The 24,962-nt window shown below is 50.9% G+C and overlaps 1 protein-coding gene across 1 annotated transcript; it reads left to right on the top strand.

Annotated features, from left to right (window-relative positions):
• Positions 1-7,466: 7,466 nt before the first annotated feature.
• Positions 7,467-20,904, top strand: Ccn4 (cellular communication network factor 4). The gene is made up of 5 exons (XM_090338781.1): positions 7,467-7,523; positions 9,459-9,738; positions 14,527-14,787; positions 17,269-17,462; positions 18,358-20,904. Exons 1-5 carry the CDS (start codon positions 7,467-7,469, stop codon positions 18,655-18,657), a joined length of 1,092 nt encoding a protein of 363 aa, XP_090194907.1. The 3' UTR covers positions 18,658-20,904.
• The last annotated feature ends 4,058 nt before the right edge of the window (positions 20,905-24,962 follow it).

A 24,962-nucleotide genomic window follows, 5' to 3' on the forward strand; every position in this document is an offset into this window, starting at 1 on the left:
CCTCACCACAGGCCTCCCCCTGGAGCCCTTCACTGGCACCTCTTTCTCCCTTGGGACTCAGGACTAGAGGAGGAGCCTCTCTGGGCCCTGCCCAGCGCTGCAGGCAGGGAGGCGAGGAAGTTCAGCAAGGCCCACATTGCCCTCTGTTAGCTTTTCTCTGCAGAAGTGACCACCCCTGGGCAGATTCAGTGAGCTGTGCAAGTCTGGTGGCCACAGGACCTGGTTGAACATGGATGCAAAGCTGTTCTTAGGACCAGTAAGTGACAAACAGGTTATGAGCAGATCTAAGGCAGATGGCAGCCGCAGGCCTCCAGGCCTGGTCCCCAGACGGCCTGGAATCATCCATGCATCTGGCTCTGGTCAGGAGCTTTGCTGCCTGGAGGAGGAAACTCTCCTCTCTCTGGTTCTGCCCTTAAACCCCTCCATCAGGCCCTTGGGACATCTGCCAGGGAGCTGCCCACCCGGAAGGCACCCCTGACCCCAGAGGCAGGAGGGGGAGACAGGCTCTCCTCAGAATGAGGGTGGAGCCCAGATACAGCCTCCACTCGGTCTCCCCAAACACACCAGAGCACCTGCTGTGTGGCGGGCTGGGGTGTGACACAGGAGCCACTGGCCCCAGGATGCTCCAGAGCAGAGCAAAGCGTGCTTGGTGAACACAGGCAGGGCCCCTCTTATCATTCCCTCTATATAAAAGGAAACCCCAAACAGAGAAGCTCAGTGAAGTCCCCAATGTCACACAGCAGAGGCCAGGCCTCTGAGGATGTCCAGAAGGGACCCAGAGGGGCTGAGGTGCCAGGCCCAAGCCAAGCCCACTAGCTCTAAGACACCAAAGAGGGTGGAAGGAAAGATGAAGTACCAGGAGGTATCTGCAGTGACCCACGTGGCGCTTGCTGGAATTGGGCAGGACAGGCTTGTCTCCCATGGGAGACCCCCCCTTCTCCTTCCTCTCACAAGCAAGGGACATTTGTGATGAGAACCCCCAGGGGCCAAGGTCAAAAACCCAAGAGAACCAAGAATAGCAAGGTCTCAGAGACCCTGGAGACGGCACAGTGGCACAGGGCACTGGCTGAAGGGTGAGGCTGACCTGCCACGCAGACCGAACACCTAGGGCTTCAGTGTAGCCAGACCCTGACAGCTTCTTCCTCCAGCTGTTTCTCTATGAATTCTGATCATTGCTCTGCTTTGCCTGTAGCTGGAGAGATAGGAACAGAGGTGGCAAATGACGACTAACAGAAGACAGCCTCTAGAGAAGGGGGACGAGGGGAGTGATGGCTTCCAGAGCCCCCAGATGCTGTCCAGCTGTGTCCAGCCCACTACTCGCCTGCATCCTTCCCTACTCTCAAGAGCTGGAGTCTTGGAAGATGCTGGACCCTGTGACTTTCCCTTTAAGAACTGTCAGAGCGGGGAGGCTGGCCAAGCTGGGCTGGAGGTGGGGACAGAGGGAAGAAAGAAAAGAGAGAGTGAGAGGCAGGAAAAAGTTTTTGAGAGGAAAATGCAGGGTTCGTCGTTCACCCTGACGTCAGATCTCTTTAACAAACCCCCCCCCCGCGGGCCTGGCCTGTGGAGCAGGGCTATCTGCTGCTCTTGATGGGCCTGGCCAGTCTGGGCCCGGCGCTCCCAAGAGGCAGCCAGATCCTCTGAGCCATCGCTGGCTCCCGATCCCCAGGCATGAAGTGGATCTCTGCTGGAGGAGCACAGGGCAGGGGTGCAGTGATCTGTGCTGTCCTGCTGCTCTGGATGCTGGCAGCCGTGGCAGCAGTGGTGGCGGCGGGGAGCGCCCTGACCATGGTGAGTCTCTGCTGGAGGAGCACGGGGCAGGGGTGCGGTGATCTGTGCTGTCCTGCTGCTCTGGGGGCCAGGTGGGGTGGAGAAACTGAGAGGGGAGAGGAGGAAGGGGCATCCTCCGAAAGAGACAAGAGTTTCTTCCTTCCCACCCCAGCAGCAAACTAAAAGGGGCCATGGTGTGGGGCGGGGGGCGGTGGGATGGGGTACCATGGCAGGGCTGGAGACCCAGACAGGGCCTCATCAGAGAGGCTGAGTGACCTTAGGCTGGTCATTTGCCCATCCCCTGGGCAGCAGGAAGCCAGACATTGCAGGGGGCTTTTGAAAGTGTGAGCTATGTGACTGCCAGCTGGGAAGTAACAATGCCAGGAAAAGTTGGATGAGAAAATGCCAACTTTCAACAATCTCTTCACCCTTGCTGTAGCTTCCAGCTAGCTGGACTTCTAGCATCCCGGCGGGCGTGCAAGGCCCTCTGTGGGGCTCGCAGTGAGCCCATGGCAACACTGCCTTCCAGTTTGTGACGAGCCTTCATCTCAGGCACATGGCAGTGGAGGAGGGGGTCCTGCACCTCCCAGGAAAGGGAGGGGAGGGGAGAGGAGGAGAGCAGGACACGTGGCATCCCAGCGCCTGCTGGCAGGGCAGGGACAGCTGGGCAGGGAGGGGTTGGGGAGGGTGCTGTGGAGTCTGAGATACCCCACCCATGGGACCCGGTGAAAGTGAGAGCTCTTACTACCGACTTATTCTGAGTGTTTCTTTTGGGACCAGCGCACCCATTTGTGGATGAGAAAACTGAGACCCGGGACTCAGTGGCCTGAGGCTTGTAGGTTCTAAGGGCCAAAGCTAGTGGCACTGAGGTTGACAGCAGGTGTGGCTGGCACCGGGTGGGAGGCATCTTTTTGAGTCCCTCTGGTGTGGACAATCCCAGAAATGTGTCTGGGGTTTGGTCCTTATGTAGTGGCTGCCAGTAGTTCACGCTAAATTCCTCTTTAAAAGATCTTGGCTCCATTTACAAAGGGAAGAAACAGAGGGAGAGTAACAGAAAGAACACTTGCCCCGGGGCTTGCAGTGAGCAAGCAGCCAGACTTGACTGGCAGGCCTGATCTGTGATGCCAAATCTTCATGGTCCTTCCAGAGTCCTCCTAGACAGGGAGTAACATCTCCTGCAGCCAGAGCTGTGACAGAGCTGCCTGGATTACAGGCTGGCATCTGGGCACAGGCCTGCAGGTAGGCAGCAGGCCTGGGAGGGCCCGGCATGGATGGAGAAGAGGTTACAGTCTCAGGACCTGCAGGCATCTGAGCTGGGCCCCAGTCACCTCCCCTAGAGCCAGAGAAGGGCTGGGAAGAGCAGAGACAGACACGGGGCTGGGCCAGGGAGACCCAGCAAACAGGAGAAGGAGTGGGGCGTGGGGCAGACAGTAGCAAGAGGAAAGGTAGGCTTCATGCAGCCCTGCCTGGGACTCAGACAACTCACCCACACTGTTATAGGATGTGGGGATACGGGCAAGAAGCAATGCCCTGCTGTAGTGCAGATTCTGTGCCTGGCATTCTTCAGAATTGGTGTGGATGAGGAAGGCATTGCTGAGGAGACCCCCGGGAGGCACTTAAACAAAAAAAGAGAGATGAGAAACATTCACATGGAAGAAGCCACATGTGAGAATTGCCAAGAAAACTCGGAGGGCTGTGTGGGCTGTGAGGGAAAATTCCCACCGTGAGCATGCAGTGTAAAGTTTCCCGGGGAAGAAGAGGCTGACAGAGGACACAGAATCCAGTGGAGGGAGAAATCAAGAGCTCAAGGCAGCGCCAAACCCAGGGGCTCTAGAATGGATAGCTGGACAGGCATGCTGCAGAGAGGGCTTTTCTCTTTTCTTTTAGCATCTGACACTTTTGCACTTTGGCGAGTGCTCTGCTAACTGAGCCATATCTTCAGTCCTACATGTGACTTTTCAGTCTCTCTTTCTTTCTCTTTTCTTTTCGTTCTTTCGTTGACATCTGTGGAGAGTCCACCGCCACCTTTCAGGAGAAAGGGGCCACAGTGGAGGAGGCCTGCCAATGACACTAGGCCCCACCAAGCCGCAGGCCTCTGGCACTCATGGGTGGGGATTAATGACCTCTTATTCCCAGTGCCACTAGGTTCTTGAGATCATCCTTCATAAACGCACAGACTGAGATTCAGCCTGGCGTGGTCGTGCTTGCCTGTGATCCCAGCATCCCAGGGGCTGAGACAGGAGCAGTCCAAGTTTGAGATCTGCGTGGGCTTTATAGTGAGAACCTATCTCAAAACACAGCCGAACCAACTAAAGCTCAGAGAGGTTAAATAAGTTACCCAAGGCTACATAGCTAGCCAGCAAGTAGAGCTGGTGTGTGAGCCTCCTGGTCCCTGTCTTGACTGAGATACAGGCTTCTGAGCGTGGTGGCTCTCACCAGAGGCCAATGCAATGATACTGTCATGGCAGCAGCCAGGAACACTGAAATGCAGACTCTGGGTAGATGTGCATGGGCTGAGTTCTTCTATGTATGTGTATGTCTGTGTGCACGCGTGCTCCTGTATGCATGTGTTTGTGTGTGCATACGTGTACACCTGAATGGATGAGCCTCGTAATTAGGTGCAAAACTCCTACTCTGCTCTAAGAACCAATTGCACAATACAATAGGAATCTGACCCTTTGAAACAGAGAGCAAGCTGGCTGCTGGTGGCTCGTACCTGAAATCTTGGCTATTCAGGAGGCTGAGATCTGAGGATCACAGGGTCTCAGCCAGACTGGGCAGGAAAGCATGATGATGGTGGTGGTGATGACAGTGGAGGCCATGGTGGTGATGGTGACAACAGTGGTGGTGGCAGTAGTGTGATAGTGACGGTGGTGAGGAGGAGGAGGAGGAAGGTGGCAGTGATGTCGGTGATGACATGGATGGAGATGTGAGGCGATGGTGAGGGTGCCAGCAGGAGTCTGTGTCTCACAGTTGGAGTCAGCAGTGATTCCGTCAGCCTTGACTACAGTCATGCAGTCATCACTGTCATGGTCCATTGACCTGACAGGCAGCCATGTCCCCAGGCCTTTCCAGTCCCTAGGGAGTCTCCCTCCTTGGAGGAGCGTCCTGCACGGGATGTGATGAGAGCGACTCTTGCTCTTCTCTTCCCTCTTAACACTCCCGCCTTCTTCTCCTCCTCCCTCTTCCTTCTTCCTTCTTTTCTTTCTGCTTCCACGATTCCTCCTCCTTTTCTTCTTTTTATTTCTCCTTATGTCCCCTCCTTCTCTGCCTTCTCCTCATCCCCTCCTCCACCACATCATGAAAGCAGAGGGGGCTGGGAGGGAGAGGGAGAGAGAGGCAGCATGCGCAGGCCTCCCAGAATGTGGAGGATGGACATTCCAGGGCTGTGATTGGATCTGGCCTGCCCACTGGAGTCTGAGATCCGAAGGCAAGTCCAGGCTGGCTTCCACTGGGATCTGTGGTATCTGAGAGGGGTGGAGAGGAGTCAGAGGGCGCCTCAGAGGAGAAGGGGGCCTCCCTGCCCCTCCTTCTTGTCTGGAGGGAGAGGAGGATGGGGGCTGTGAGCCTGCCTGGAGGGCAAAGGCTGTTCTGAGAAGGCAGGGACTTCAGTGAGCAGAATGGTGGACTGTAGCAAGTTGTGAGAGCAGGGGAAACACCTCCTTGCTGGGAAACTCATGGCCAGTCCCTCCCTCTCAGTGTTCATCTCTCCATCTTGGAAGTAAGAAGGCTGGGCTCACCCCTTAGCCTCCTTCCATGGCAGCCACCTCCAGTCTTTTCACCTACTCCTGGGGGATCCCAGCCCTGAACAAGCTATAGGCTAGCATGAGCTCATTCCTATGGGGGAGCCCAAGGCTTCTGCCTCTCTGTGGGGTGTCATGGCCTCCTCAGGGTGTGTCCTGTGCTCCAGGCCACCTAGAATGTTCTTTCAGCCTATGTCTCCTCTGTCAATCCTCCCATCATGAACTGTTGTCCACAGCCTCCTGAAGACCTGGATCGGCCATTTCGATGGGTCGGGGGTTCCAGGAAGGCCCTGTGCCTGCTCTGCTCCCCACTTTTAACAATCCTTCCTTTCCCAGTAGCCCTGGCTCACCTTTCCCTTACGTCACAAGACGCTGGCCTCAGCACTCCTCTGCACAGGCCCAGGCTGTTCCTCGTCTTCCATCTGAACCGTCCTTCCCCGCACTGTCTTCTCCATCCTAACCATGCAGTCCCCAGATGGCCTCCTCTGCCCACTCTGTGGGTTCTCATGGGCCTGGAAGGGCAGGGCCTCCGTGTGAGAGCAAACCACTGGGCAGAAAGGGGGAAAGTGGATGTTCAGTGCCCAGTGCCCAGCCCGGGGTCCCATCTGATGTATCTCCCACTCTGCCCTGCCAGGCCTTGCCTTTCCAGCAAAGCTCAGAACAGACACTGTTCTGAGGCAGGGCAGCCAGGGCAGGCAGGGAAGCCAGGGAAGCTCAGCATTAAAGAGCCAGGAGGACCCATATGGGGCAGCTGGGGCCATTCCCACCACAATCCTGCCCCCTGGTGGACCATCTAGGTGTAGCCTCCAGAAGGGGCCAGGTGGGCGGGACATGGGACTGAAATCAGGGAGGCCAGAAAGGGCACCCCTCCCCTTCATCTGTGAAATTGGGATAACAATGCGGCGGGGGCGGGGGGGGGGGGAATGATGTGGAGGTGAGAAGGGAGGGAGGCTGTGCCTCTCATGACTCCTTTCACAAATTAGGGGAGTGTGGTCCCGCCCTGAGCACAGAGGGTGGTGTCCACAGGTCCGCTTGCTGTCCTGTGTCCTCCTCTCATGCACACTCTCACCCCGCAAGGTCATCCCAAGGTCACCTGTGGTTACCCAGCATGTGTGTGAAGCCATTTTGATTCACCTTTGAACTTCTGGGTGATTCCCATGCAGATTTCCGACAGGGCTGGCTCTCCCCATTCTCGTGTCTTAATCATCTTACTCATGCCATGAAAGTATGGTTGAAGGACCTGCTCATTGCTCTCTGCCCAGGGGAAATTAAGTACGTAACCTTTAGGGGTCTTGTCCCAAGATGCATCTCTTTTCCTTTTCTCCCTTTTCAGGCCTCAAAGGCAAATGTATTTCAGTTCATGACACCAGACCCATTTGCTATGCAGTGTGAGTCTCCCCCACCCCAATTACAGAAGGGAAGGTGGCTGGCGTGGTGAGATGGTACTGTGGGTGGAGTTTATAGAGCACACCCGGTGTGGCTTGTGCAAAAGTCTGCTATAACATGGAACCCCTCCTTGAGACCTGCTCCCTGCCTAGCCTTCTAAAGGAACCAGAGGGCTGCAGGTCAGTCAGGTCCGTCCTCATTAGAAGGGATGAAGGGAGGGATTCAGGTAAGATGTGGGAATCTGCAGAGTCTGGCTCTAACTGTGCTTCGTAAAAAGTCTCTTTATGCGAACCACTTCAGTTTGGAAGAAGCAAGACTTTGGGGATGCTTTTCTTCCTAGATAGCACCCCCCTGGCTTCCCTGTGTCTCTCCTGCTTTTCTTCTGGTGAGTTGACACAGGCTCTCGAGGCAGGGGTTTTGCCTGGAGCAGTCTGTCCATTGGCACAGTGGTCAGTCTTTGGTGTAGAAAAGGGCAGCAGTCTGAGGGAAGGGAAGAGGGGAAAGAACTAGTGTCTGGCTCCCACCTGTACTGGATAGAGAGGGCTACCACCATTGTCAAGGGCCCAGGCCATGGTCCAGAGGCGAAAGGACATCATCAGCCTCAGAACGGGTGTCCTCTGGGCGATGGTGTGGAGGCGAAGGCAAGTCTGGTCTCTGCTGTTTTCCCAGGAGGGAACGGCCCTCACCTTCTTGTTTCCCTGAGCTTCTTACTCCCAGACTTGGTTTATCTCCAGATCTCTATTGATTGTGTGTGTGTGTGTGTGTGTGTGTGTGTGTGTGTGTGGTGGAGGGTGGGGGATGGTTATGGGGCTCGAATTCAGGGCCTGGCTGCTGTCCTTTAGTGTGTGTTTTCATTCAAGGCTGGCACTCTACCACTTGAGCCATAGCGCCACTTCTGGATTTTTGCTGGTTAATTGGAGATAAGCGTATCACAGACTTTTCTACTGGGACTGGCTTTGAAACCCAGTCCTCAGATCTCAGCCTCCTGAGTAGCCAGGGTTACAGGCGTGAGCCACTGTGCCCATCCATTACTTGGAGTCATGGCTAAGTGAGCCATTGAGGCCCCTCTCTATATCACCCCGTAGGGTGACGGGGCGAAGGAGTCAGTGGTTCAGAAGCCTTGGGAAAATCAGAATGGGGGTCCACGTGTATGGATTACCTGTGTGATGTCACCCACGCCACAGAACCTCCATTTCTTCTTTGCCACTGTGAGGAAAGTGGCATATGAGGTCGTGTGTCCAAAACTGTCCCCAGGAAAGACACACCCCACACACAGTACTGGTGCTGGCTCTGTGGAGTTTGCACACAGGGAGCCAGGTGGATGGTGGGTGGTTTCTGCCCTCAAGGGCTCGCTGTGCAGCTGAGGAAATGTACATGAATTCTGTCATCCATCCCATCAGTAGATGCTTGGCACCTCCTGTATGCCAGGCTTTGTGACGCTGATGCCCTCGGCACACAAGTGAGGACTAGCCGAGGGCCTGCAGTCCCCTGCCCTCAAAGGACATCAATGCTGGCCAAAGCAGCCGGATTTGGGTCACACAACAGACCCAGCAGCCTGGCCCTGGCATCTGGAGGTTCCCATCACCACCACCATCACCCAGCTTTGTTCAAGGCTTTTCTCCCTGCATGCTTGGGGCCTAGTGACCACCAGGTGGCGCCAAAAGCAAAGGCTTGACCAGAGGCGTCTCCTCATGGTGGAATCCCTGGCCTTCCAGTAGCTTCTAACCAGCTCCAGTCAGGAACTTGGCTTCCTGTTGGACTTGGTGACCCCACAGATTGGGTGCCCAGGGCTTTACCCCCACATTTGCAGGGTGGGTTTGCTCTGAGAGGCTGTGGTGTGCCTGTGCCCAGTGCTCCAGCCCACGTGACACTCTTCACGGCCTCAGAGCAGCATGTGTCCCAGCAGAGTGGATGCCCTGTACCCATGGCGTGGGGGGTCAGGAAGTAGTTCTGAGGCCACCCAGAAAAATCCACACCTGATTGTCGCAGCTTTTCTGCTCAAGCGTGGTGTGGACAGGCTCAGGAGGTGATTTCAGGTGCCACTAAAGCCTTTTGTAAGCCAGCAGTCCCTCTACTCTAGGGACAAGTAAGACTTGAGGCCAAGCTTAGGCCCCAGAATGTCACCTGCAGTGGGAGTCAGGGATGTGTTTTACCTCCTCTAAGCTTTGGGGTCCTGCCTGGGTCTCATTGATTTCATTAAGGAAAAAAAGAAAAGGAAGATGTTTAGAGCCAGGAGTTTGGCCTAGTGGTAGAGTGCTTGCCTAGCATGCATGAAGGCCTGGGTTTGAGCCGTGGTAGCACATACATAGAGAAAGCTGGAAGTGGTGCTGAGGCTCAAGTGGTAGAGCTCTAGCCTTGAGAAAGCCCAAGGGCAGTGCTCAGGCCCTGAGTTCAAGCCCAAGGACTGGCAGGAGGGGGGGGATTTAGTCATGGAGCAGTAGGTTGAAACAATGTACAAACCCCTTTCTAGCACCACGTACACAGAAAGGCCATGGCAATGTCCTTTGGCCTCCAAAACCCCTTCCCTCTCAGCTCCTCCTCACCTCTGCTTTTCGCCCACAGGCCCTCTCTACAACCTCAGCAGCAGGGGCCTTCACCCCTGCTCCACTGGAGGACACAACGTCACGTCCGGAATTCTGCAAGTGGCCATGCGAGTGTCCACCCACCCCGCCCCGCTGCCCGCTGGGGGTCAGCCTAATCACAGATGGCTGTGAATGCTGCAAGATATGTGCCCAGCAACTTGGGGACAACTGCACAGAGGCTGCTGTCTGTGACCCCCACCGGGGCCTCTACTGTGACTACAGTGTGGACCGCCCGAGGTACGCAATAGGAATATGTGCACGTAAGTAAGTGCCTCTGCACCTCCCCCAGCCCCACGCCCCAGCCCCAACCCAAGGCCTCGCTGCTTTGGCACACCTGGCCAGGCTTCAGTTCGGCAGGAGATACACTCTAAGTCGATGATTAGACCAGAGCTGTCTGGGGCAAGGGTGAGGCCTGCAGGGCCTCAGGCTTCAGGACCTTGCTTTCCACTCTCTTCTCCATCCTGCAGACATGCTTCTCCAAGAAAATACCTAAACTGGATGACTAAGACCCTTTGATAGACGCCATGCTCTCCCCAGGGACGGGCAAGGGCACTACAAGCTGCTACAGATAGTTGAGAAATGCTGTGTATTTGAATAAAATGAATCCAGTAAACCTGAAATAATGAAAATAAGCAACTTTCAGCCACCATGTTCCGTAAGCCATATTCTTCCAGTTCTTATCATCACGTTTAATTTTTTAGTCCTTTCTTCTCATAGCCCTTGTCTTCTGCTATATCTTAGTGATGGGCAGTTTGGAATCAGCTATTGGTATTTCTGTTGCATAGCCACGACTTAGTTCACTATGTACCCCCCTTCTCTTTCACATGCTATACTTTCCTAATTTAGTGTGACTATGTAAATGTTATTTATCGTAACAAGGACTATTTGTGCTTGGATTTCCTTTTCACGATGCCTTGTGTTTGTTCCTTGTGTTTGCAGTTACCTTTGGTTTTTCATCACTCTTGATCTTTATACTATTCTGCTGCTCTCCTTTCCTCCATTGTTTGATCACATGTAGTTTCTCCATTCTTTGTCCTTAATAAATACCTTTCTGAGACTTCATGACCTGCTTCTGTCTAGATGGACTTGGTTTTGAATCACCTAAGCATTACTCAGATTAAATGAAAGAGATAACTAGGCATTAGGATTCAACAGCCTAACTTTTGGAAAGTTTCACAGTCTTATAAATTTCTTGCCCCTTAGTGCTAAATCAGGATAACCCACAAGTATAATTCTATATAGACCCCATTATCTATTCACATGCAGATAGAATCTCACTCCTGTTGGTAAAAGCTATGCACATGATTATGCCTTCAGTAATTAATAGCACATTGATGTATTCACTTATGGCTCATTCCTCTCTTTTATCTAAACCCAGTTCATATTTCAGCTTTCAGACATGGAATGTGGTTTTGGCTTTGGCTGTAACCACTCACTTGCCTATCCTTCCAATCTTTTTTCTTTTTACTGGTATGCATTAATTAGCTCCACTAAACAATGTGGTCAAAGAGAACTTGCACTATACCTTGCACAGAATCATTTGCCATGCTAAAAATGGTACTCCTAAGCCTCAGCACAGACTTGTGGAGTGACAGCCTCAAAACGGGGTGGAACTCTACCTTGAGTGAGATTCCCGGGGATGGTCTGCATATTAAAGTTTAAGAATGCTCATTTCTACAGCCAGCTGTTCACTCTTTTCCGTATCCCAGGTGGGCATACCTGGACCAGCCTCTGGGCTAGACTTGACTCCAGTCTCCTTTCCTCTTCGACAACTGTGTTCAAGGTCATTCACCATGATTCTATTCATCTCTAAAGCTGTGCTGGGATCCTGTCGTGTACCAGGCCTTGTACCCTCATGGACATTTTCTCACATATCCAGAGATGGCCCTTCCTGCTTCCCATCTCCACCTCCTCATACCTCCACCCTTTATTCCCTCTGGGCCTTCACTACAACCTCCTAGCTCCTTGCTACCATGAATCTCTACGTCCTTCCTGTCCTCTCAATGGGCAAACAAGCAAACAAAACAAACCTGCAGGCTCAATATCTTCACAGGCTTTTATACTTCCCAAAGGTATCCTAGTCAGATAGGCTTACAGACACAGGAGTAAATAAAATGGCTATTGCAGAACATCTCCTGTCCATTGCCAAATTCCCAAGTGAGCTGCCATAAAAGACCTTTTCATTCCCAACTTATCTGAACACTGAACTCTCAATCTGATACATTCTTCCTCACCTGCCTTCCATCACATGCAAATAAGCACACATACACCAAACTCACTAGCATTCTACGGAACATGCTTCCAGGATATGTGGGTGTGGGACCTTATGAAAAGATGAAGAGACGTCAGGGTCTGCATGAAGAGAGAAGACGACCCCTACCAGACAGAAAAGAATACTCCCTCTAACACACAGCCTCTGCACACATGTTCAGCCTAGGCATGAGCTAAATCTGTCCTTGGAGATTTGCATGTACAACGGGCAGGGCAGGGCAGGTGGTAAAAGTGAGTACCTCCAACACTGGAGGGATGACAGGAAGCTGGTAGATGCAGACTCTGGCTTTCAGATGCTGTGGCCAGGCAGAAGAATGTGCTGGTCTTGTCCAGTCTGCTCAGTTTTCAAGAGAACCCAGAAATCCAGGCTTGTGGGTGATCAGTAAATGTTGGCAAAGCATTCAAAAAAAGAGCCATTCTGTGGGCCAAACTGAATGCTTTCATGGGCAGAGAGTGGCCCTGTCTTTGACTGTGTGGCTATTTCTGTCACACAAACACCATGTTTCAAGCAGCCAGGTCAGAGCGGAGGGCAGTGTGGTTTGGTAGATGCACCATGACAGTTCCAGGCAGATGGACTTGGGGTTTAAATCCTGGCTCTGCCTGGTGCTAGCTACGTGACTGAGAACACATCACTTAAGGTTCTTGCTGGAAAGAACAGTCTTTTGTGGAGTTGAGGATGGGGAATAAAAACAAAAAGTAAAAATAAAGCAAAACAAAGAAACCAAGTGAGTACTGCCCTCGTTCTTTTTATTTTCTTTGCTCAAACTTGGCTTTGCCAACATCATCTCAGCCCTGTCCTTGGTCACCCTGAGAAGGGACAGCTGTGCCCCTCCCTCTTTTCTCCCCCTCCCCCCCAGTCGAGGCCCAGTGCCACACTAGTGTGAGTGAAGGAATCCTAACTGTGGTCTTCAGAGCCAGACAGCCTGAGCGGGGATCCTAGCACCATCCCTAAGCTGTGCTGCAGCTTCAACAGCTCCTGTTCTCTTAGGTCTTAGCTTGCTCCTCAAGGACCATGGGACAATGCCGTCCTCTCTGGGTGGCTCCGGGAGGCTGACTATCACGTGCCCGTACATGGTAGGAATGTGATAAAGACTCACCCACCAGCCCCTCCATCTGCCCAGTGATGTTTTTACACGGTGAGCCCTGGTGAGTAAGTGGTCACAGGAGGATGGAGCTGCCCCCCTGCCTGCTGTCCTGCTCCCGTGGGGGTGTGGGGGAGGAGAACCACAGCCCTAGTGGAGGATCAAGGCGACTGCATTCCCCAGGACTCCTTCAGCAAGAGAGAAGCTGGCCAGCTACACTGGCCTGCAGTCAAGCTAGATGGGCAGTAGCTGGCCTCATCAACTCTCCACAAGTGAATGCTTTCATTAGGAAGAAAGGAAGTTACAGAAAAAGCGACCCCCCCCCAAGTCTCCTGCTGGGGTGGTCCACAACCTCTGGCCAGAGAGGGGCGGGCTCACGCTCCATGTCCCCAGATCTAAGGAGACCATGACATCTTCGAGGCACAGTGTCTCTCTACCTCAGCCGCAAGCTGCCCTCACCTGGGCTCAGTCTCTAAGGAGCACTGAGTCTGAACAAAACAGCACACAGGCGAGGTCTACTCCATGCCCTGGAACGTGGGCTGGGTGCCAGGATTTCAGGGCTGCTGGTCTGGCCCTTCTGGATTCACACCCACATTGAATCTAACACACTGACACACACTCGTGCACTCACACTGACACACATACATACAGTCGCCCGTAAGGATCCACTCACACACCAACATTACTCACTGACACAATGCTAAGCTGTGTGGTTCAACTCTTGCTTCCACTTCCTCCTCCCAGTCTTTCTTCTCCCGCTGGTCTCTGGTAGAAGGAAGGAGATGTGGGATGGGGAGACCCTGTGCTACAGCCCCTCAGTTCTATCACTCACTAGCTTTGTTATCTGGAGCAAACGAACTTCACCACTGTCCAGAATGAAGATAAATATTCTGCAGAATGAAGATAAATATCTCCCAACAAAGTCAGCGGGGTATGTGTCACCAGCATGTCACCTTTCTGGGCCACCATGGATTACTACACTCTGGGAAACCAGCAGCCCGAGTCTGCTCCCGGCTTCAATCAACTTGGACACGCAACTTTGCCTCCCTGAGATCCAGAGTTTCTTTATGTGACAAAATAAGTAATGCAATAAGCACAACACAAAAGCCCCAGGGGCAGAAGCAGCCAGCCTTCACTCACACCAGGTGCCAGGATCATTATTATCGCCCACCACCTCTGGCCAGGCTGGTGGACTGGAGGGAGAGCTCAGAGACAGTGGATTCCATGACTCCTTCCTGCAGCGTCCTAGGCCCCTCCCCTGCACATGCAGCTGACTCCAGCTTGAAGGTGGCCTCTGGCTCTGCCATCTGCACACCTTGCCCGGATCCCCCTCTTGCACAACCAACTCCTCAGCTTCTCCATCCAGATCCCTCACCACCAGCTCTTCCAGAGAAGACAGCTCAGTGGACTCGGGGGAAAGGCTGGTGTCATTCTGGACCCTGCTCCTCCCCGCTCCACCAGCAAGTCCTGGCAGCTTCCTTCCCAAAATGTACCCAAAGCTGAGCCCTCACTCTGTGGCCATGATCCAGCCCTAGTATGAGCTGCCAACCACTCCTGCCTGGGTTAAGGTGGCCTCCAGCTCCGCCCTTTGCCCATGCAGCAGCCTCTGGCACCTGTCTGGAGTAGTTCCTGGGTAGAGAGAAGCCTGGCCTGGGGGACATGCTCTCCCTGACCCAGAGCCCCCTGTGTTTGCAGAGGTGGTCGGCGTGGGCTGCATCCTCAATGGCGTGCGCTATACCAACGGAGAGTCCTTCCAGCCCAGCTGCAGGTACAACTGCACGTGCATTGGCGGCGCGGTGGGCTGCACGCCGCTGTGTCTCCGCGTGCGGCCCCCCCGCCTCTGGTGCCACCAGCCCCGGCGTGTGAAGGTGCCCGGCCAGTGTTGTGAGCAGTGGGTGTGTGACGATGACTCCAGGAGGCCTCGCCAGACTGCCTTGCTTGACACCAGTGCCTTCGGTAGGTGCCTGCTGGGAAGGACTCACTCAAGCCCCTGGGTCAAAGAGATGAGATAGGGAGGGGCCCTATCTCCCCATCTGTCAAGCAGAAATGAGGTGATCAGCCCATCTGCGTTAGTAGTACCCAGCATGAAAGCAGGAAGAGCGTTGTGAAGAGACCTATAGGAAAACTCCATTGTTATCGTAGTGTGCGCAGAGGGGAGATGAATGCAGCTGGTACCGGGGCATTAATCGCAACTGATGACTCGAGGGCCTCCTCTACTCTAGAGAATGGGGAGCAAGCAAGCGAGGCTTCAGCTAGGTATTTCTAATACAAGGAGGGCCTGGAAAGAAAGGAAAAGGACAGGCTTGTTTGTTTCGTGTTGGCTGATGAAACCTAGCCCAGTGACAACAGACACCTGTATATCACATGGGTGGATGCATAGATAAATAAATATATCGGCAGATGGATAGTAGATAATGAATAAATGGATGGAAGATGGGTGTATGGATAGATGGATGGAGTGGATGGATGATAGACAGATGGATGGGTGGAATAGATGGATGCTGGATGGCTGAGTAGATGAATGATAGGGGAATGTGACACAGTGGGTATCAGGGGTGAGGATATCACCTTCCAGCAGGAGAATCTGGAGGGAAGTAGAGGTATTGGGGTTAGCAATGACAAATGTCCTGTGTCTTATAAACCATGAGAAGTGCGTGAGATTTTTCCAGGTTGTGCAGAACGCAACTCTTGACCTCAGCACTGGCTGCAGTTTGGACTAGTGGGATTCCTTGTGGCAGGGATGTGGAGGAAGCTTAAGAGCATCTCCACTTCTCCCCAAGTTATGAGCACACCTCAGACAGGGCTAAATGAACTCCGAGGATCATACCAGCCCTGGTGGAGAAGCCATCTGGCCTGTGTGGGGAGACAGTGGGAGAGCTGCCCCACCCCAGACCCCCTCAGCAAGACCACACAAGGGTCACTGGGTGTGTGTGGGGAGGAATGTCTGTGCCTTGTCTGTGACCCAATGATCTCTTTCTAACTGAGCACGGCAGAGCCTTTGCAGTATAGAGGATGTGACCCAGAAACCAAAGCCCTTTCATGATCCTCAGTAAATCCCCTGCATGCCTGCCTCCTGGGCTGGCAGCCTGTTCTGCCCAGCCCTGCCCTCCTGTGTCCCTGCCTGGCTGTGCTTGCCCTCCCCTTGTGTGGGGGAGCCCTCTCATTCTCGGGTATATTGCTGTATTTACTCAACAGTCCCCCTGAGACCCATGAGCGCCAGGAGCGGACAGAGCTCAGATCTCCCTTCTGTCTCTTCTCATTTTGACTACAGTTAGATTCTTCTTTTCCTTTTCTCTCCAGCATCTCTATTTCCCCTCTTCCCCTTTCCTATTTATCTATTTCTTTTCTCTAGCCTTGTTATATTTCCCTCCCTCTCCTCTCTCTCTCATCTCCCTCTCTCTCTCTCTCTGTCCTCCTTCTCTGTCTTTCCCCCCTCTCTTCATCTGCCTTTCCACTCCTTGCCTCCCCTCTCCCTTCTACTTCCTGTTTTTCTGAGCAGACAGGAATTTCTCCCTTGCCTCCGTCCCAGGACGTCCTCTGACTTACCTGTCCTCTATTTTCCTGAGTCTCTAGCTCATAGCCCCCACTTTCCAGCCCACAGCTAAGAACACACCCAGATGCTAAAGCTGCCTGAGCTCACGGGGCTGTGAAAAGGCTGATGGATGGTCCAGCTGACAGTCAATAAGCAGAGTCAGTCACATGATGAAGAGGGCTCACTAAGGACAGGGACAGCAAGAATGCATTCCTGTGCATGCTGCCCTCCTTTTTTATCCCAGCTCTGGGAAGGCCATGCTGCTGTCAGCCCCACTGATGCCCCCAGAGAGAGGAGTGAACACCTTAGATGTTACCCAGACCCAAAGCAGCGGTGCAGAGTTGAACTCGGGTAGTTTGGTACTGAAGCCTGGATTCCCTTTCATCGTCTCCCCTCAGCACAGCCTGCAGCAATGCTAGCTGCTGTGGCAGAATGCTTGTATAAAGGCAGTCAAAGCTGACAGCCCTGCGGCCACACAGAGCACCGGCTACTGCCCCCATGCTACTGTCAGATGAGGTTTCTGAGGATACACAGCCTCTAGAGGGCAGACGAGGACTTGAACCTGGGTCCGCTTGTCTCTAAAGATGCTTTTCCATCCATACATCCATGCCCCAGCTCAGTCATAAAAACTATAAAGATCAGAATAAAGCCTCCCTTCCTGGAGCACGCAGGCCAGTGAGGAGCCAGGAATGGCTCAGTTCTCCATTGGTCTCTGTTTCTGTCTGCCTGTCTGTCTGCTTGCCTGTTTCTCTTCCTGTCTGTCTGCCTGTCTATCTGTCTGTCTGTCTCTCTGAGTTCTAGGGATCTGAGTTCTGTCCTTGGATGTTGATGGTGCAGGCTGAGGCCTGGTGTGTGTGGGGGGTGGGGAGGTTGGACGCTCACAGGACTCTGGTATTCACCTGCAGCAGCCGCAGGCGAGGTGGAGCCCTGGCACAGGAACTGCGTGGCCTACACCAGCCCCTGGAGCCCCTGCTCCACCACCTGTGGCCTGGGGCTGTCCACTCGGATCTCCAATGTCAATGCACGGTGCTGGCCGGAGCAGGAGAGCCGCCTCTGCAACCTGCGGCCGTGTGACGTGGATGTGCGCCCCTTCATCAAGGTGGGTGCTGGGCAGAGGTGGGCATGGCAGACTCACCAAGCAGAGAAAGCCAGCTCTCAACCCGGCATCTGAGCTTCCATCCGGGTCCTTTTGGGATGTGTGGATGACTGGTGTGGTGGTAATTTAGGGTGATAGGGGTCATGGATGATGCTTTGTCGGTTTCACTCCATGGATGCTTTTGCGGTCCCCACCACCGGCAGAACCAATCATCACACCCAAATCAAAGCAAACTAAACAAAGCTCAAACCCAATTCCAGTTAGAAAGCAGAATGGGTCTTGGAGTCTCTACTGAGAGATTTCCCAGGGGACCAGATGGCCCACCCTGCTCTTCAGCTGTTTGTCTTGCTCTTTGCTTGGGAACAGTTTTTCCACCCAGCTTTATTTCAATGATTGCGGGCCCCTCACAATGGCATTGTGGGATCCCCTCTTCTACACTCTTCAAGCCCTGCATAGCTGCAGCTGCTCTATCCGCAGCTGTAGCATCATCCTGGGACATGGAAGACTCCAAGAGCTACGGGGCCCCCTGTGTATCACTGTGTATCACACACAGAATTGCACCAGCCGGGCAGAAAAAGCCCTGTGCCTCTATCAGCCCTCACTCCATGGGAGAAGAATGGAGTGACACTGACTTAATGCCAGCTTGGTCACTAGCTAGCTATGAGGAGACTTTGATTGGCTGAAAGAACCAAACCCAGCAAGACATCCCTGCCTGTGTCACACAGTCCACCCCTGAGGGATGCGGCTGGGTCTCCCTGGGCTGGCTAGTGTCTATCTGTGCTTGGAGATGCTGTGTTTCTGACTGCAAGGTGACCTGCAAGTGACACAGAGGGAAAGCACTGAGGGCTCAGAGGGCTGGGTTGTGTATCCTACATACATTCTTTTTTGTTTCCTGCAGTCAGGGAAGAAGTGTCTGGCTGTGTACCAACCAGAGGAGCCCACGAACTTTACACTGTCGGGCTGTGTCAGCACACGTTCCTACCGACCTAAGTACTGTGGCGTCTGCACGGATAACAGGTGCTGCATCCCATACAAATCCAAGACAGTCGAAGTCTCCTTCCAGTGTCCCCAGGGGCCTGGTTTCTCCCGCCAGGTCTTGTGGATTAATGCTTGCTTCTGTAACCTGAGCTGTAGGAATCCCAACGATATCTTCGCAGACTTGGAACCCTACCCTGACATCTCAGAAATTGCCAATTAGGCAGGCACAATTCATAGAGTTTGGGGCCTGCCTCAAATGACTGCAAGGCAGCCAGCCCTCTGTGGCCAACAACGTCACATTGTTGGAACATTCTTTTGGCTATTCTCTACTCACTTCTGATTACCCTGATCCAAACTCACAGCCTCCTTTCCTGTCTTCAACCGTTCAAATGAACCAAGACGGTACTGCTCAGGCCCAGAAATACAGGTCCACTCCTTGGCGACATTCTGCACCATGCCAAAGAAAATGTCTGTCTCTCCCTATTGTGGACAAGACTCAAGCCTGATCTGACCTGCTCGAGCCATCAGAAGCCCTGAAGGATCTTGCCCTTGTCCTAAGAAATGCAAGGAGCTGGAGATCCAGTATCCCCAATTTCTTCTTTAGATGCCAACTTGGAAGGCCTTTGGAACCTTTTCAGAAGGATAGATCAAACCGGGGACACTAGAATAAGCTATTATTTGGACTCTGTCATATGGTACTGTAATGGTCGATTCTGCTCTTTGCACACCAAAATTTGTAGCAATGACTCCAAAGATATGCACACTGCAAAAGCACCAAATGTTTGCCAAGTGAAGTAAGTAGTTATTCATGATTTTTCACACATAGGGGAATTCACTGACCTGAGACTTGTCAAGCTGGCCAGGGTTTTTCGTACATTTTAACTATCTCTCTGCCTAGGGCTTGTGGGAGTGGGTGAGGCCACAAGGATGACCTCTCCACCCTCTGAGTAGTGTCCTAGACCCCTGTAAAGTCTACAGCGGATCTACCAGGATGGGTATGGTCACTCTTCATTAGCTTGGATGGCCTCCAGGGTTCAAGTTTAGAAAACTACAAAGGTCCTTGAGCTTGAGACACATCTGTCATGACCTATTTCATATCCTGAAGGGCAACAGATCAACACAACTCAATTGTCTAAGGACAGAGGTTGACCAGATGTTTAGAAATTTAAAACAAAATGTATTTCATAGAAGTGAAAAACCAAAGAGGGGTTGGAAGGAAGAAAAGGTGGTTACATATGGGAAATGGGGCTACTATTTATTTTGTTCATAAAATACACTATTTGCTGTCACATTTTTTTCATTTAGTACCTCTGCAAGTTGTCCTCAGTGTTTTACACATATTTGCTCCTCAAATCTTCATGGGAATGTTAGGGAGTTTCCTTTGTTATTTCTGTTCTTATAAATGTGAAATAGAAGCTTAGAAATGTAAAGATAAACAGCATGGGTCACTCACATCCATGTAGTTTAGATTCATCATCCCCTGCTTCTCTTGCTTCTGAATATGTTAGGGTAGAAAATAGATTGCAATAAGCAACTTCTTGTGCTTGTCTGTTGTTCTTCTTATCCTAGCTCCTTTTCCAAGTGAGCATCTGATTTGCTGATAATCAAGGTATCTAAGCCTACAGAATTGTGTGGCTTAGAGAAAAGCCCATGCATCCCTTATAGACTATCTGTCCTGCAAATCAGAAGCAGCTCATAGCATGTACTTATGTTTGCCCAATGCAGGATATGAAGATGGCTATAAGTAAAGAGAAAAAGGGACTGGGCCTAGGTGACCTCATGTAGGCAGAACTCTGCATAAAGCGCACAAGGGTGAATCATATAAATTAAGCTTAGGTTCCTGTTTTGATTGAGAAGTGTTCCTCATTGATTTAAAGTTGCTCTCCTCCCAGTTGTGTGATAGATCTATTTTTCTTTTGCCAGTCCTGGGCCTTGAACTCAGGGCCTGAGCACTGTCCTTGGGCTTTCTCAAGGCTAGAGCTCTACCACTGGAGCCACAACGCCATTTCCAGCTTTTTTCTGTGCATGTGGTACTAAAGAATTGAACCTGGGTCTTTGTGCATGCTGGGCAAGCACTCTTACCACTAGGCCAAACTCCCGGCCCCATAAATCTATTTTTTATCAGGGAAAAGAATATCACATTAAGCCTTAGAGGAAGAGACTTAATATTTCAAAGGAATGGGTGCTTAAGAATTCTCATGTAAAGAGAATTTACTCCATAGTGAAACCCTTCTCTAAGTTTGTAGGGCTTGTGTTAGAAACACTAACCATTAACATTTAAGCCCATGTAGAATTCAGCAGAAATTCTAATGCTAGGTGTTCCTTACTAGATTTGTATCCTGATTCTGGAAACTGGGGATAGCTTCCACTATCACCAGAAGACTGGACAGAGGGGTCGGGAACTATCCTGGGGAGAGGTATCCTGGGATAGCCAGTGTGACTGGGTACTATTGGTATGAGAAGTAGACATGGCCTGGTGTGGTGGCGGGGGTGGGGTGGGGTGGGGTGGGTGGATAGCAGAGAGAATTTTTTCCACTCATGAGTCAAAGCCTTAAGGAAAGACTTGGGCCTGATATACTAATGCTCTTTTTGCCAGTCACAATTGTCATGTGATGGTGTGGTCTGCTCCAAGAAAAATCAAGAATAATAATCATTATGAAAATGATCATTTACTGAACATCCAATTGGTGCTAAACCTTTCATTATGGTATCAGTTATCACTATACTTACGTGTACACTTCTCTTTATACATAGAACCTCTGAAATTGAAAGAGGCTAAGAAGTTGGAGTTCAAACCCAAGCTTGTTCTGTTGTACCTTGCTTGGGGGGCGGGAAGGGGCTTCGCAGACAGATAAGGGTTCACACTGATCCAAGGTCCCTTGTAACTTTAAACTCTAGGATGAAGGAAAGGCACAATTCTTTAACCTTCAGTGAAGCTATTTGTATCGTTATCTAGACCAAATTTCTCCAGTGTTCTGGGAGAGGGAGGGATTTTTGAACTCATGAAACCACTGGTTCTTGCTGGAACCCTCTATGGCTGTCTGGTATGGCCCCCAACATGCCAATCTCCTCAGAAAGCTGCTTCTGGGTATGTGCTGCCACCTCCTTGCTCCTCATCGTGAACCTGGGAGACGCGGCACTGCCATTGCTCTGCTTTACAAATGAGCTAGCTGAGTCTCAGTGGTAAATGGTTTGTCTCAAGTCTTCCTAACCACAACATGAGAGACCAGGATGAGCGGATACCTGAGCCATCTTTTGGACATGTGACTGGTAATCAGGACAGCTCTTCCAGGAGGTGCCTTGTTCAACAGAAGTCAGGAAGTTGACAAAGATGATTCAGAGGTTGATCAGAGAAAGTATGAATGATAGGCTTGCCCCCAGTCTCCTTACGTTGTACTGTACATGCAGAAGGACTGTGGAGACGCAATGGAGCCTGACTTACATGTGGAATCATGTCATTGCTTTTGCAAAATGCAATGCAACCATTATGCACGATGATGCTGGGTTGGCTGGTAGGAATCACTCATGATGGAAAGGACCAACTGTATCCTTGCATGTGTAGGTGTGTATATATGATGTATGTGTGTATCTAGTTTTTAAACTGTGATTTCATATTTAAATATGCCTACTGCCATTTTTGTAAGTGAATAAGCAATACATACAAAAAAAGGTGCCTTAGAATTTCCCAGGAGGGGGACAATCTGTCATGTTTTACAATAGTCCGCATTTTCTTCATCATTTGTGTAGTATGGAACATGTTTGCTCAACATGGAAAGTGCTCCAATCCTTTGTTTATGGCTTTTCTCCTTGAAGCAATAAACCATCAGCCAAGTCACTCACTGGATTTGGATTTTTCTTTCCTATTCAGTTGTTATGAGGCATTCCAGCAAAAGGCAAATGCTTGAAATTAGGTCTCAGATAAACTGTACATAAAAGTAAGCATAGCTTAAAAACATTTGGAGATGATGTGAGAGACATTCATTCCGAGAAGACCAGTGTTGTCAGTGGAGTCTGGCTAAAATAAGTCATTCATCTCAAATGGAATTTCAAGCATTCATTCATTCATTCATTCACTCATTCACTTACTCATTATGGACTACTATTCAATAGCCCTCATTGAACTGTAAGTACTTTGAGGTTCTGGGGGCCAGGTGTGCATAGCACAGTATCTGGCAAAGGGCAGGGGTGAGGAGCTGGAGCTGGTTAGTTGGGCAGTATCTGTTACCATCTGCTTTTGAGCCAGGCAGAGCCTAGAGAGGCATATGGAGGTCAGCAGAATGTGATGGGACCAGGCCTGCTATTGGAGCTGCAGGAGATCATATATTCTTACAGGAATTCCTCCCTCAACATCTCAGTCTGCTTCCTCAACTTACAGAGGCACAAACTAATCATAACAACTTGTTGGCAACACTCACATCACATGGGGAAACTGGGAGTGGAGATGAGAACGTAATTAGCACTGTAATAAAGAACATTCATTATTAGATGAATTTCAGTTTTATCATAAACTGGAGTAGGCATCCAGGCTATAGTAAGAATTAGTGCCATTGTATATTTAAGTACTTTAATCCTGGCTGAAAATAGTAAGAATTATATTAAATTGAATGAACGAATGCTCTTTTACTTTAAGTATTTTTACTTTAGTCCTTTTGGGATTGTTTGTGGTGGTACTGGAGTCTGAATTTAGGGCCTCCTTTGTAGATAGGATTATAGATATGAGCCACTGGGACCCAGCCCATGTTAGTGTTTTCGTTTTGTGTTGTAACTTGAGTTATAACCCAGCATCTTTACGGCAAGAAGAGCATCTTTGCCTCTTTCTGCATAGCACAGAGCATCTGTTTAGCTATATAAACTGACATGCAGATGTCTGCATATCTCTTGTGACTCTTTCTGGACAAACTGCTCTCATCCCTTCCCATCCACCCTCCCCACAACTTTTTATGATAAACCAATATAAGCCATGAAGAGACTCCATTCCAACAAAACAATACTTGTTATGGGAATCACTTTTAAGAATACTTCCATCATGGGGCCGGGAGATTGGCCTAGTGGTAGAGTGCTTGCCTAGCATGCATGAAGACCCAGGTTCGATTCCTCAGTACCACATACATAGCAAAAAGCCAGAAGTGGTGCTGAGGCTCAAGTGGTAGAGCTCTAGCCTTGAGAAAGTCCAAGGACAGTGCTCAAGCCCTGAGCCCAAGCCCAGGACTGGAAAAAAAAAAAGTACTTCATCTTCCAGCATAATTGTTTTAACTATGAGTTAGATTGTGAAGTCCCAGTGGTGCCTCAGATTGAGATAAGTGTGTAGAATTTGGGTAAATTCACAAGGCTATCAGGTGATTGATGTATTAAGAAAATAGGACCAGGGAAATGTATAAAGAATCTTATTATGAAGCACATAGTGTTTGCTGAACGCCGTGGCATACACCTATAATTCCAGCCACTTGAGGATTGATTGAACCCGGGTGTGTTAAGCCAGCCTGAACAATATAGTGAGACTATGGCAAATGAGATACCAATATTCTCCATCCCTTCACTGAGAAAATAAAACTGTAAAGACCCCTGAATTCAGAAATCCAAGTTCTAGCTGAATTTTGGGCCCTGTACATGGAGAACTCTTCTATGGAGAAGAAAAAGCTGGTGCAAACTCCTTGCACTGATTTCTTCACTATACAACACATCTCTGAACCTCTTGTGTTTGACCCAGTACTAACAACGTGAATTTCTTAGTTCAGGGCATAAAAAGAGACAAAGGAGCTAGAACTAGGCTTATCAATAGCATTGAGAAAAGGTCAGCTTGCCAGCAAAGGAAGAAGGGGAGACATTCAACACCAGATCACCGCAGTCAGTGTGGGGCTGTTTAATGGAGGAACAAACACACCCACAGGCAATCAAAATAAGATGTGTGCTCACACAGTCTTGGGCCCAGGAACTCCCTGGTGCTCTGTGACCCCAGGACAGTAGGTGGGATGCGAACCACTTGTACCCTCAGTGAAGTGTTCGAAGGGACACACTGGAGATGATCGCTTTACACCTGGCTGGACAAGCCATTTGATTACTCTGAGCTTGGGTTTTCAGATGCCAGAGGCAAAAAGAACCTCTTATAGACAGAGAACAAATGAGAGGAAGAAATGATGATGCACACTATTCCTCTCCTCGGAGGAAATGCTCATCTGCTTATTTAATCAGACATTATGCACTTGGCACTGGATGGGCTGTGATGATTCACAAGCAAGAAAAATCTGGCCTGTGTCATCTCTGCAGGTGGTCCGTGCCCCCTGGGGAAGACAGGATGTTCAGGAGTCTCTGAACAGGGAGGAGATGGTACAGCAACAGGAACTTGGCTGCTAGAGGGTTCAATGGAGTAGACAGAATTTGCTGATGGATTCAGTGGCCACCAATGCACCATTTCCTTGAAGCCACTGCTGCATGGGGCCAGAGGGACAGGAGAGACACGACAGAAGCCAAATCATACTTGGGCACCGAAATCAAGGTAGATGAATGAGATTGTCCTCCTTCAGAGAA

Source organism: Megascapheus bottae, chromosome 9, assembly GCF_031878675.1.
Source record: "Megascapheus bottae isolate mThoBot1 chromosome 9, mThoBot2.hap1, whole genome shotgun sequence".
Classification (NCBI taxonomy): domain Eukaryota; kingdom Metazoa; phylum Chordata; class Mammalia; order Rodentia; family Geomyidae; genus Megascapheus; species Megascapheus bottae.